At 34.4% G+C, this 15030-nt stretch overlaps 1 protein-coding gene across 5 annotated transcripts in view; it reads left to right on the forward strand.

Annotated features, from left to right (window-relative positions):
- Positions 1–15030, forward strand: part of EHBP1 (EH domain binding protein 1) — a 315930-nt gene that overhangs the window by 228922 nt on the left and 71978 nt on the right. For all 5 annotated transcript variants that reach the window (XM_055328018.1, XM_055328020.1, XM_055328017.1 and 2 more), the window contains one exon: positions 1163–1306. In XM_055328018.1, coding sequence (XP_055183993.1) covers positions 1163–1306 — 144 coding nt within the window. The remainder of the gene's footprint in view (positions 1–1162; positions 1307–15030) is intronic.

The following is a 15030-nucleotide window of genomic DNA, read 5'->3' on the forward strand; positions in this document are numbered from 1 at the left end:
ATATTTCAATTATATCTATTAAGTGAAGAAGTTTTGTTTAATCCTCTTAAAACCTTGGGTGATGAAAATGTTCTGGAATTAGATAATGTTGATGGTTCACAACCCTGTGAATATAGTAAAAACCACTGAACTGTGGTTATGTATTGCCTAAAATTAAAAAAAAAAGTTTTTAAATAATTTTTTAAATTATTTTTTTTTATTTTTTTTCCTTGGTTAAGACTGCAGGAAAGAATTTAAAATAGTTATATTAAAATGTAAAAATCTTGATATCTGAAAATAATGTAACGATTTTTTTTTATATTTTACATTATACCAAATAAAGTAATATGCTTACTCTTTATTACCTCTTCCTTGACCATGAATGCTACTTAAAATTGAACCAAACCTATACAATGACAGAGAAGTAAAAGAAATTAAATAGAGTAATAGTAATAGCCATCTAAAGCCAGAAGTTGACTATTTTTGGAAGAAAAAAGGAATTTGAGCTATAAACATTGTGGATATTTGTGTTTTGAATTAATATTCTCATTTAAGAACTGATTTCCATTGATGGTCATTACCTATTATTACCTGAAAATATATTGTAAGATTACGAATTAATCCAAGAAAATACTCTTCCAATTCTGTTATTGTTAATTATTTTGTTGTAAGGTAAGTGAGCAATGGAGAAAACCAATTTTATTTTTTTAAACAAAATATGATAGTTTTGAATTTTCTATAAATGTTAATTGTTAAGTATTTAAAGGATTATTGTCACAGATTTCAGTATCTTTCAACATACCAATTTGGAAGACACCTTGTTATCAGTCCTATAAGACTATAAGAAATAAAATTTTTAAAAAATGTCCTTGCCCGGTTATACTGTGATTAGCAAATATGAAGAATGTATATAATATATATTATGCTTTATGGGAATATATTCTAGTAAAAATGGAATTTAAATGTAATCCAGTTTTAAGTAGTAAAGATATATTTCCTATATGTCAAGATTTTCTACAGTTTCTAGTCAGCACTAATATTTTCTTTAAGTAATCTCATAAAACTACAGTCTTATTCCTGATCTCTATTATTTTGACAAATAATAAAACCATTGATTAGTTTATAAATATAGATTATATGTTTTTATTTTTTGAGTTCCTAATTCTATATTTTTGCTTTTAAGCATCGAATGTTATCAAGACAAGAAGAACTTAAAGAAAGAGCAAGAGTTCTGCTTGAGCAAGCAAGAAGAGATGCAGCTTTAAAAGCAGGAAATAAACAGAATCCCAATGCAGCCACACCACTCTGCAACAGGCAGCTAAGTGATGTGAGGAACATTGGTTAAAAGGCTATAAAATTATTGAAATCATGGGAGTGAGGGGAGTAATTATACTTCTGCTAAGGCATTTTTTTTTAAGTTTTTAATTCTAGTTAACGTACAGTGTTAGATTAGTTCAGGTTTACAATATAGTGATTCAACAACTCTGTCCATCACCCAGTGCACATCATGACAAGTGCCTTTCTTAATCCCTGTCACCTGCTTCACCCATATCCCCACCCATATCCCCCTCCTGGAAACCATCAGTTTGTTCTTGCTAAATCATTTTTTCACTGACTTTTTATATGGGGAAGATACTTGGTACATTTATTGAATTGACAAATTCATACTTGGAAGAACATGTTATAATTATTCCTATACAGCAGTGTTAGCTATAAGGAAAAGTAAGTTTTTGGAATATAATTTCTGTATATCATGAATAATCTATTTTTGTAATTTAATTGTGCTTTAAGATTGTATTTTATTTTATCTATGGTTTTATAATGGCTGTTTTACATATATATATATATATATATATATATTTTTTTTTTTTTTTTTTTTTTTTTTACCTAATCCCATGAAGTAGATGTTCATCTACTTTCCAGATGAGAAAACTGAGGCTGATAGATATGGTAATTTGTACAAAGTTGCAGAGTTAGTTAATGATAAATCCAGTATTTGAATTTGAGCCTTCTCAGACTAGAATCAGTGTTCTTTTCTATCATATACTGTTATCTCTATGTTAAACCACTTTTTAATACATATTTTTTGTGTAGTGCTTCACAAATAATAATGAATGTATGATAGTAGAAGCCCTTAAATTTAAGGGGACAGGAAACTTCATGAATCTGAAAACTGTGACATCCTACCTTACTGTCAAACTCACATATACAAAACTGCATGCCCTTTTTTTTTTAATTAAGATTTTATCTTCTTTTTTTTTTTTTTCAGAGCAGTTTTAGGTTCACAGCAGAATTGAGGGGAAGGTGCAGAGATTTCCTATATACACCCTGCACCTACACATGCAGGGCTTCTCCTCTTAACAGCATCCCACACAGTGATATATTTGTTACAACTGATAAACCTACACTGACACATCATAATCACCCAAAATCCACAGCTTATATTATGGTTGCCTCTTGGTGTTGTACATTCTAAGAGTTTGGACAAATTTATATTGGTATGTATCCATCAATATGGTATCATAGAGTATTTTCACTGCCCTAAGAATTTTCTTTTGCACTTGTTCATCCCTTCCACCACTCCCAAACTCTGGAAACCTGATTATTTTACTGTCTCCATAATTTTTCCTTTTTCAGAATGTCATATAGTTGGAATCATATAGTATATAGCCCTTTCTGAATGGCTTCCTTCACCTAGTAATATGCATTTAAGGTTCTTCCATGTTTTTGACAGGTAGAAAGATCATTCCTTTTTAGTGCTGGATAATATCCCATTGTCTGGATGTACTACAGTTTATTTATCCATTCACCATTTATTATTCACCATTCACCTGGACATCTTGATTTCTTCTAATTTTTGGCAGTTAGGAATAAAGTTGTTATAATCATCCATGTGTAGGCTTTTGTGTGGACATAAGTTTTTAACTCCTTTGGGTAATTAACCAAGAAACATGATTGCTAGATCTTATGGTAAGAGTGGCAGTTTTTTACAAAAGTAAATACAAACTATGCTCCAAAATTGCTGTCCCATCTTGATTCCCACCAGCAGGTAAGAATTCTTGTGGTGCTCTACATCTTCATCAACATTGAGTATTGTCAGTGTTCCAGGTTTTGGCCATTCTAAAAGGTGTTTACTGGTATCTCATTGTTTTAATTTACATTTCCCGGATGACATATGATTTGGAGCATCTTTTCATATGTGTATGTGCAATATGTAGATCTTCCTTTGGAGAGGTTTTTAACCAGGTTGTTAGTTTTTTTTATTGTTGAGTTTCAACAGTTCTTTGTGTATTTTAGGTATAATCTTTTATCAGATATGTCTGTTGCAAATTGAGTGTTCCTACTTATGAACATAGAATCTCTCTTCATTTATTTAGTTATTCCTTGATTTCCTTATATTCCTCATATAGATCTTGTATATATTTTGTTAGATTTCACTAATGTGAATAGCGTTTTGTTTTTAATTTCAAATTCCACAGGTTCACTGCTGGTATATAGGAAAGCAATTCTCTTTTGTATATTAACCTTGTATCCTACAGCCTTGCTATAATTGCATATTAGTTCCAGTAGAGTTCTTTTTTTTTTTTTTTTTCCAATTCTTTCAGAGTTTCTACATAGGTAATCATGTCATCTGTGATCAGGTACTTTTATTTCTTCCTTTCCATGCATTTGTTTAAACATACCTTTCAGATAAGAGCTTAATAACCTCTGACCATGGGATCCCTGGGTGGCGCAGCAGTTTAGCGCCTGCCTTTGGCCCAGGGCGCGATCCTGGAGACCCGGGATCGAATCCCACGTCGGGCTCCCGGTGCATGGAGCCTGCTTCTCCCTCTGCCTGTGTCTCTGCCTCTCTCTCTCTGTGACTATCATAATAAATAAATAAATAAATAAATAAATAAATAAATAAATAGATAAATAAATAAATAAATAAATAAATAAAAAATAACCTCTGACTTTGATCAGTGTTTTTTACACTTTAAGTGTTTATATAATTGATATAAAATCAGTTTAGTGGGCTGCAGTAATTATTTTTAATGAAAAGGAATATATAATAGAATAAAAGTCTCAGAATGCATCACATGTAGTAAGCATAGTATTTTTGTCTGAAAATTCCTTTAGGTATGTGGGTAAATGTGCTTATTCAGTCTTGATAAAAAATGTATTTTTAAACTGTTGGTTGTGATAAAAATGAGAAGGCTAAATCTAGCAGGCCATCTTTAAGTTTTGTAGCCTCTATCCCAACTCTTTCAGTACCTAATTATCTGTTATATCATTAATTTGTTGGTCATTCATCAGATATTCATTGAGTGTCTGAACTGAGTGTATTCATAGTGACAGAAAAGACTGAGCTTCTTCCATCATGGAGTTTACATTATGGTGGGAAGACACACATAATAATAAAGTACTAGAGTGTGAAAACTATGTGGTATACTATAAGATAATTTAAATAAGTGAGGGCTTAAGTGATCTGAGGAGCAGCCATTTGAACTAAGATTTGATGGGTGAAAGGGATCCAGTGAAGTGAAGAACCACAGAAAGAAATATCTCTTTAAGAAAAGTTATTTGGGGAGTACCTGGATCGCTAAGTCAGTTGAGTGTCACAGTCTTGATATCATCAGAGGTCATGATCTCAGGGTCATGAAATCGAGCCCCACAACACGCACCATGCTAGATGTGGAGCCTTTAAAATTCTCTCTCCCACTCTCTTAAAAAAAAGTTATTTTTGTTGATACTATATTTTGTTTTTGATACACCTTGTTTCATAGTTATTTCAGGCTGTAAAAATTAGAGAGAATGTATAGCTCTATGTTTTTCCATTGTGTTGATTTTGAATTCAGAATACTTGAGGTTTTTTTTTTTTTAACATTTTATTTATTTATTCATGAGAGACACAGAGAGAGAGGCAGAGACCCAGGCAGAGGGAGAAGGAGGCTCCATGCAGGGAGCCTGATGTGGGACTCCATCCCGGGACGCCAGGATCACGCCCTGGGCTGAAGGCAGATGCTCAACTGCTGAGCCACTCAGATGTCCCAGAATACCTGAGATTTAAATGATTTGCCAAGTAGATCTTTAAAACAAGTTACTTTACCTATGCGTAAATTTTACATACATAAATAATTATCATTGAATGTTTATCGACCACTTACTATTTGTCAAGCAGGATTCTAAGTGATTTAACATGGATTTTCTCATTTAATCTCCACAACATTGTATGAGCTATTATCATCCCTATTTTACAGTTGAGAAAACTGACAAATTAACGAATTGCCCTATGGTCACACAGCTAATAAGTTACAGAGCCAAGAATTGACACCTAAACAATTTGATTTCAGAGATTTTGTTTTTAAAGCATTGTGTTATATTTCCTTCTTTTTTTATTTTACTGACATCCTTGTGAAATAGAAATAGATACTAATTTTTTTATCTTTTATAGAGACTAAGAAAATGAGTTAGGAAAAAATTTTTAAATTTACCTGGAGTTGCAGACAGTGATAAATGAGGCTTAGAATTCAAGTATCCCAACTTTTTAAGAAGATGATAATTGAATTTTTCATTTGGTTTATTCATTTATTACTTCAGACTTTCAACATATATTTTATTGGTCGTCCTTCTGTTGAAGGCACCAGTAATTTATATTCTTTATTTTTCAAATAAAACTTAAACTTTTATCTAAATTATATTAGTGTGAATTCAGTATCAGAAGTTACTTACTAAAACATCTCTTTATTTTTTAATATTTTATTTTTAAGTAATCTCTACACCCAACCTGGGGCTCCAACTCACAACCCTGAGATTGAGTCGCATACTCTGTTGACTGAACCAGACAGGCACCCCAAAACATTTCTTATTCTATGTTGTGACATCTTACATCTGTAAAATATATAACTTGGATCTTAAGAAACATGACGCTGGTGACGTTTTATTGATGACTCTTTCATACTGCTGGTCGCATGTAACTTGCCACACCTTTCTAGAAAGCAATTAGACTTCATCAAGAAATGTTCATTTCCCAGGACGCCCAGGTAGCTCACTGATTTAGTGCCTGCCTTAGGCCCAGGATGTGATCCTGGAGTCCTCGGATCGAGTCCCGCATCAGGCTCCCCACATGGAGCCTGCTTCTCCCTCTGCCTGTGTCTCTGCCTCTCTCTATGTCTCTCATGAATAAATAAATAAAATCTTTAAAAAAAAAAAGTTCATTTCCCTATGCAGGTGTTTATCACAATGTTACCTGTAATAGCAAAAACTACAAAATGGTAATTGTGCGAAATAGGGGAATGATCAAATAAATTGTAACAAATAAATGTACTTGTTATGTAGCCATTAAAACTTATCTATACAATAATGCTTGAAAGAATATGGAAAGGGCATAGGAGAATGCTCACAATATCCAAATAAATGTACTTGTTATATAGCCATTAAAACTTATCTATATAGGGATGCCTGGGGGACTCAGTGGTTGAGCGTCTACCTTTGGCTCAGTGGGTGATCCCGGATTTCTGAGTTCGAGTCCTGCATCAAGCTCCTTGTGTGGAGCCTGCTTCTCACTCTGCCTGTGTCTTGGCCTCTCTCTGTGTTTCTCATGAATACATAAATAAAACCTTTAAAAATAATAAATAATACAATATTTTTAAAAACTTATCTTTACAATAATGTCTTAAAAATTATTGAAAGGACGTTAGGAGAATGCTCACAATAACCTTTTGTATAAAAAAGATAAAAACTATACATGGCATATGAACTTCATTTTGAGATGATAGACTTTTTATATGCATTGAAAAGGACAGAAAAGAAAATAATCAAAATATTAACAATATTTATCTCTAAGGGGTAATACAACAAATGGCTTTTGTGGGGTTTTCCCCCTTATTTCTGTTTTAAAAATATGCCACCTTAAGATTTTTTCAAACTAGGGAAATTTGTGGTATCCAAAATAAGTATTTTTAGCACAATTGTTTTCTTAGTGTACCCAAACAAACTTGACTTCAGTATTTCTAAGATAACATGTGTGTACAGTTAATGATGCTAGTTTGTGCATAGGTGTGGAATAAATGGCAGATTTAGTAATAGCAGTCCTGTTCACACTGAGAAGACATGAAATTCTCAATGCCTATTGTTTGTGATTGATGAGTAGTAATCATGATGTTTCATAAAGTATCTCATAGTTTCTTGGACTGCCACCTATGTAATTTGGGTTAGTTGTCTTCTATTCATTTATTGTTATAGTTGTTGCTTTTCCCAGAAGAGCAGCTCCATTCTGCCTGGCTAATAGCCTACATGCCAAGCTGGTCACTTTGTTGCATTTGTTTCCCACTTAACCCAAAGTTGTATCCTATTGCAAATGAAACCATGCTTTAAACAGTCCCAGAGATATTTTCTTTACCCTCTTTTTCAAGTTATCTTTTGCTGCATAAAAAAATCACCTTACTGGCATGAAACAGCCACTGGCTATGCTCACAGATTCTGTGATTTAGGCATTGGGATATGATACTGTGGGAATGGCTTGTTTCTGTTCCATTACTTATGGGGCTGGGTTTTGGCCAGGACTTCTGCTAGACTATCAATTGGAATACCTTCATGTAGCCTTTGCATAATGGTCTCTCCACTGTCTGTCCATTCTCTCCATGTGGGCTAATTTAGGCTTTCTCACAGCATGGTGGCTGAGTCTATGAGCAAATGTCCCAGGAGAGTAAGGCAGACATGCATGACATTCTCATGATCTAGCTTTAAAAGTCATGTTGTATCATTTTTGGTATACAGGTGGCCTAAGCAGCCACAGAGCTCCACCCAGGTTTAAGGAGCAGAAACATAGGCCCACACCACTGAATGAGAGGAGGGTCAAAATCATACTGTAGGAGGAATATGTGGCATAGGAGATACTATTGCATCCTCTCAGTTACAGTTTAAACTCAATATGGGGTGCCTAGGTGGTTCAGTCAATTAAGCATCTGACTCTTGATTTTGGCACTCAGGGTTGTGAGATCGAGCCCAGCATTGGCCTCCACGCTGGGTTGGAGTCCACTTAAGATTCTCTCTCTGCACCCCCCTGTCCCTCCACACAGCCCCCAAAATAAAATAAAATAAAAAATAAACTCAGTTTTAAAACTTTCTTGTGCATTCCGCTATTGCTTATTTTTCAGAAAAGTCAAGCTCTGTATGGATGTGTTATGAAGAGCATCAATTTCATGAACTAAATAGTACATCCTATAACTATTGTAGTTTTGACACTTGATGCTCTGGGGGGCTTATAGCTTAGTTTAGTGAAATGATAATAGAAGGAGAATATTAAATGGCAGATCAGTACACTTGTGCAAATATAGAAGTTAGACCTTGCTGTTGTTTCTTAGTAGTATTTCAGTTTAGTATACAGTTTGATATCAGGTTGATATTTTTTCCAAGAACGTAATAGTTTTCTTAATTTGGTCATTTTATTTATCATTTCTGAAAGCTCTTATATGTACAGATTAGATTTATTTAGCAGTACTGCTCATAATTTGGAAAAGTAGGATAGCCAGCTTGGGATACAAAAGGAACAGGGAAAATGCCCAATTTCATCTCTTGAGCAATTGAATGTGAATTAGGTAATACCAAAACTAGAAAATGCTTAATTTCTCTAAAATCTGTTTTCCATTTATAGAATGGAAGCAAAATTCTTTTTTTCCTTGTGTGACATTCAAATTAATAGGTATCCACAGTGAAGGGGGTAAGGGAACCATGACTAATGCCATTCCCACTTCAGTGTCAGCATCTCTTTCACTCTGGAGAGATCAAAAGACTTCTGGTAAATAAAAAGAGGTCTAACTGAAAAAAAAAAGCTGGCATCTAATTTAGTGAACTGATTGCTACTATTTTCACTTGTTTATGTGCTTTAATTTATGCCTTAATTTACAGTGCTCTTATTTTAAATTTTATTGTAAATTATCTTGCCCATCATATTGTATGCTACTGTATTGAAAGTTGAGTTGCTGGAGGGGACAGATATACCTGCTGCTACCCACTGCTTTTTGTGTTCTTAGTTTACCTGAGAATTGCGCTATGAGGTTTTGTTTTGTTTTGTTTTAAGATTTTATTTATACATGAGAGATACAGAGAGAGGGGCAGAGACACAGGCAGAGGGAGAAGCAGGCTCCATGCAGGGAGCCCAATATGGGACTCGATCCCGGATCTCCAGGATCACACCCTGGGCCGAAGGCAGGCACTAAACTGCTGAGCCACCCAGGCATCCCACGCTATGAGTTTAAAAAAAAAAAAAATGGTACCTAGGAGTGACCAGTTTTGAATAAATGAGACCCTGACCTTAAATTTTTAAGAGTTCACTGAAGAGTTTACTGTTCCATACTCGACTGACGACACGCTGATTTAGGACTTTGTCAGCATTTTCTATCTTTTCTCCTTTTGAACTTTTTTTTTATTCTTTCTTTTCTTTTCTTTCTTTTCTTTTCTTTCTTTTCTTTTCTTTTTTTAGACAGAGAGAGAGAGATAAAGAATGTGAAATAGGTGGGGAAGGAGAGAGAATCTTAAGTAGGCTCAACACCCAGGATGGAGCCCAATAAGGTACTTGATTTCATGAGATCATGACCTGAGTTGAAATCAAGAGTTTGATGCCTAGCTGACTGAGCCACTCAGGCCCCCCTCAACTCTTTTTCTATAAAACTAACCTAGGGCCTTCTGATGAACAGGAAGAAGAATGAGAAGAGCTATTTTAATAATTAGTATTGGAGTACTTGAGGCTTATAGTGCATGGGACAGTGTCCATGTACCGACTACAGGTTACCTCCTTTTAAGATTTTTGTATCTAGTTCTGGGCTGAGAGTGAGAATTTACAGAGGATTCAGAGAAATAAAGGTTTGAAAGCAAATACCTACATATAATGAAAGACAACCTTATAAAATATAAAGAAGGGAAAACTAGGAAATAGTTTAAGAAGTACTAATTTGAGCATATGAAGGCTCAAAGTCTTCCTGGTAACTCTCACTTACGGAGGGAGTAAACTTCCCAACCACACAGCATGGCCTTATACAAAGGTCCTTGCAAATCCTGTTCCTTACCTTTCTATCCTCATCTCTTTCTTCTCTGTTATTATTCACTCCACAGTCCAGCTCTACTAAGTTGCTTGCAGAGAGAATGTGGCATACTCTTCAATTCTTGCATCAAGCATTGGCTATTTTCTCCCTGAAATGCCTCTCTTTGCTTGTCAGGTTCCACTGAAATACTTATTCTATGAGTATCTGTATCTTGGCTTCTAGCAGTAAAGCTAACTCTCCTTCCTGTATCGTTTTCTTTTTTTTTTTTTCCTGTATCTTTTTCTAATATGCTGTACATATCTCTCCCATTGCATTTATCCTGTACTACTACTAAATTATATATCTTTCTCTTGCTCAGCTATAAGCTATTCAAATACAAAAACCTGGTATTCCTATCACCATTTTTTTTAAAGATTTTGGGAAGCAGGCTTCCTGCAAGGAGCCCAATGTGGGACTCGATCCCAGATCCCGGGATCACACCCTGAGCCGAAGGCAGACGCTCAATCGCTGAGCCACCCAGGCATCCCCTTATCACCAAACTTTAAGTAAATGTTTATTCAATGAATAAATACAGGCTATTTTTCATATTTTCTGAGTTTCAACTAATAAGAACATGAGCTTAAGCATGAAAAATTTGGGTTATTATAAGGAGTTTCTTGGTATTAAATGTTTGTAAACAGGGAAGATGTCTACTGAAGAATCCTGCTTTAAAGCAGGATTGATTATCATTGAGCCGAGAAAGTTACAGTGTCTGCCCCCCTTTCTTGGGTCAGTTACAGAGGTAACATTGGCCACCTTGGGACTTAAGGTTCCCTTTCTTGAATCCTACGTTGTGATACCTTTCTTTGTTGTTATGATGTGTACGCACCAAATCCTCACACACACCTGTCCTTCCTGGATGCTGGGACCTCTGATTAGAGTTCAGCTCCCAACTCTGCCTTGAAGCACACCACTCTACCAAACATTACCTCTTGTATAAATTAGTATAGCTTTAGGCTGGAAACTGGGAAGCAATTTCTAAGACACTGAAAACAACTCTGGGTAATCTTATCTGGTGGATCCTTATGTACAGACTATGTAAGTTATCCCCGGGAAAGATTTGAGCTAAAATTTATTTTAAATGGCAACTCACAAACACAGATATTATAAACCTTATTAATTTTTCTTAATTTTTGCCAAGACCAGTATTGCATGTTTTAATGAGAACTTGCTAAGCTAGCATATATTGCACTTAGATCCCTTTTAGTAGTTTACATGACTCATTTGTGTCTGTGCCTTTAGATGTCCATTTAACCCGTTTCAGGTGCTTCCTGAAATTATTTTCCTCTAGGAAACAGATTTCATTGTTGTGAGTCTCTCTGATTTGTATTTTTTTGCTTCCTATTCCTATAGTTCTGTGAAGATTTTCATGTTACATTTTATTAATGTAAATTTTAAGTATGATACTTGTTTTGTTCATAGTTTTCCATATGCACTTAAAATAATTTGTTTTCAAAGTACAATTTAAGAGTTTGGCAGGTTCGACAGTCTAGTCATTATTAATCCAAAGGAGCCTCCTTTATTTTAAATAGTATATTTAAACACACACTCTGAGAAAAATGTAATAGTTTTTGTTTTCAAGAAAAAAAAAAATTCCAGGACGCCTATGTGGCTCAGTGGTTGTGCCTTTGGCTCAGGGCGTGTCCCAGGATCCTGGGATTGAGTACCACATCAGGCTCCCTGCAGGGAGTCTGCTCCTTCTGTCTATGTCTCTGCCTCTCTCTGTGTGTCTCTTATAAATAAATAAATAAAAGAAAAAATTTCCTTTTTTATTTTTCTTCATTACTCGATTTCCCCACTCTCTTCCCAAGAAATGTGCAAATAAACTTTAACAATCTAGTCTATTTCAGACTCTTTTGTTTATTACTTTGCATAAGAATATAATTGCTTTTTAAAAAATACATTTAATAAATCCACTTTTAATAATGCTCATGTAATTATATAGATAGCTGAAGGAAATGTTTGCAGCTATGTGCTAAATTTTAAGATCAATACACTCCAAGAATAAGGGCTGAGGTCCTTGAAATTGTTAGGATATTTATGAAGCACTTGGAACATATCAGAAAAATGATGCCATACAAGTTTTTAAGAAAGGTTAATCTGTAAAATAGATTATAAAATCTATTTTAAAAACAGGAAGTCTAAAAAGAATTGGGTTGGTTCTTTAATTTATAAATTATGTTTGTTTTTAGTTTTTTCAGCTCTTAATTACATAGCATAAGAAAATGATTTGCAGATACGTGTTGGTACCTGGAAGATTTTTTTTTTAAGAAAGCGCAGAAAAGTATTACAACATTATCATAAAACAGACTTAAAGTTTTCCTCAATTTTAATCTGCAAGGATAGTGAGTGACCCATAACAATCAATTGGTCTAGGAGCCCATCCTCACTTAATAGGTTCAAATTGCAAGATATCAGCAAGTCCTAGAAGGTTTGCAGTATCCATCTTTAAAGGTTTGCAGGAATATTTGAATCCTCTAAAGAAAACTGTATATGGGAAGGGAATTTTAATTTGGTCAGTCTTTAGATAACTGTAAGGACCAGTAATCGAAAAAGATACAGTGCCCCCCCCCCCTTTTTTTTGCTAGTCTTTGGTAATGAATCCAAAAGCCTTTTTTGGTGAGAACCAAAAGAATGCAAACTGCTCTTCTGCGAATTAAACCTTTAACAGGTATTTTGTTCTGTGAAGAGGCAGGACATCAACCTTGTACTTTTGATGTTAATTGGAAAATATTGATTTAAATGGGACTAGTCTGTCATGCTGATAATTGTAGCAGATTTAGATAAGATCACTAGATCTTCTCCAGATAATACAAGAAGCAGTTACCATCCAATTGGTGAAAACACTAAACATTTTGGTAATCCCAGACAGATAGAAACTTTTTCCATAGTTTTTATATTTACATATATCCTAAGTATCATAAAAAATATATATATGTTTATGAATACTAACTGTGTTAGTATTGAAATGGCTAGCCTCTAGGAATTAATGAAACGGCTAGCTTCTAGTAATTAAACTTTAAAATTAATAAGGTCAAGCTAAAATTTTTATTTTTCCAAATTACACATATTATCATCTTCATTACTAGGAAGAAGTAGGTTAACTTTGCATTTGTAATTTTAAAAGAAGAACATCAGATATTAGAAAAAGAAATCTAAAACCTTTAGTAATACATGGAGTGAGAACTTTGTCTTACATAGGGATTTGTATTCTCCATATGAGCTGGAATGTCTATACCCAGGGCACTAAGATGAAAATATATTCCTTATTTTTTACTCCAACACAATTGACAGAAGATTTAATGTACATAATCCGTTTCAGACCAGTAAGACACTTTAAATGTATAGCTAATCTTTTTTACAGTTGCATTTTATAGGAGAAGAATGCCAGTGTATTTCTATGTTCGGCATAAATGCCTCTGTACAAGGCAGTGGTTTTTATTCATTATGATTTAAATAATAGTTTATCTATTATGTCTACATTTAAGTTGATTTGAAGTCTGCTATCCTAACAATGGCTCCTAGACTTCTTAGAAAACATATTGTTAGCTTGCTAGCATATCTTCAAAGTCACACAAAACACCATCATTGTTAGGAGGGGAAAAAAACTCAAGCATCTTTTCTATTATGTAGCCATAAACCCCTAGCCTCAAAAGTCTTATTTATTTGAGATTGCTGTGAATTCATGAAGCTAGGGCTAGGTGTCTTACCATCAGGAACACTCCTTTTATGCGGCTATTAATGGCCATAGACATTTTCCATATGGCAGTTCAGTGCAGTGTTGAACATCCCAGGATGATATCACCATTACTAAGAGCTGTATTTTATATTGCCTGTTCTGTTATTGCTCAGCATGCACGAGGGTAGAGTTTAAATCTTTATTCATTTCATTTTTTAATGTTTCTTTTGTTCTCCTTATCATGTTCTGGCTTTCCCAAGGATATATGCCTTGAACGAAAAGTCACATGTGCATTACTAATTGTATGCTATTGTATTTACAGTTCCTAGTGGTGGCACTGTGAAGCTACTAATTCCTTTGCTTCACTTGATGTAAAATAATCTGAGTGTCTTTGATAGCAGTGAAACAGTATTAATTGTTTTGTACATTTTTTGGTCACTCTTCTTAGGTGGTCTTCATAATCTATTAGAACTTTCAGCCAGATTTTTGTAATGTCATGCCTCCAGCAGTGATTAAATTGGTAATTAATGAACAGTCCTTGGCAATGTAAACCACATCCCGTTAATTTTCCCTTTTGAGTTTTTAGAAGTTGTCTTCTGTGTCAGAAATCATTGCGCCACCTTGCTATGGCCCCTTGGCATGAAACCACAACGACTTGATTTTTGCAGCCATTAGTAGATCAGAGCAGTAATTTCACAGTATTTTGGTCAAGGTAATTATAATACCAAGAACTGAGTAGATTTGAAAATTCACGAAAGAAGTCCAGGAATACCAGGTGAGCTTCCTTGTGTTCACTGGAACGTTATGATTAGTTTAATTGGTCTTTGTTTGATTTTAGCCGCAGAAACTATTTGTGCCACAGCAGTGCAGTGACTTTATACTTGAGTGTTTCTGACCTTCTTTGACAGGGGTGGGTGCAAAAATGAGCCCTTTGAAATCGTCCCCTTCCCAAAAGGGGGTTAAACTGCATTTAAAACATTAACTATAGAAAGAAAGCTCTCTAATTAATTTCTTAATACCTTATTCTATTTTGTGAAATGCTTAGCAGGTTTATTTTCTCTGTGTATTTAAAATATTTGCAACTATCTTAATATATTTTTTTTAAACCATTAATCTTCCCTGCCTCTGAGATTGTTGATGCGCTGTTTCGGTGTTATAAAAGAACCTTGCAATGCCTTAATGAGAGTGAAAGTAAAATGCAGCTTTCCTTTTTTGTCACAAAGTAGATAAAAGTATTCCCATACTTGACTGATTGCTTATATGTGTATTAACCCTCGGTGATACATTGTGCACAGTAGAATTTAAAGAGTC

This window comes from Nyctereutes procyonoides, unplaced genomic scaffold (genome assembly GCF_905146905.1).
Source record: "Nyctereutes procyonoides isolate TBG_1078 unplaced genomic scaffold, NYPRO_anot_genome, whole genome shotgun sequence".
In the NCBI taxonomy this organism is placed as follows: domain Eukaryota; kingdom Metazoa; phylum Chordata; class Mammalia; order Carnivora; family Canidae; genus Nyctereutes; species Nyctereutes procyonoides.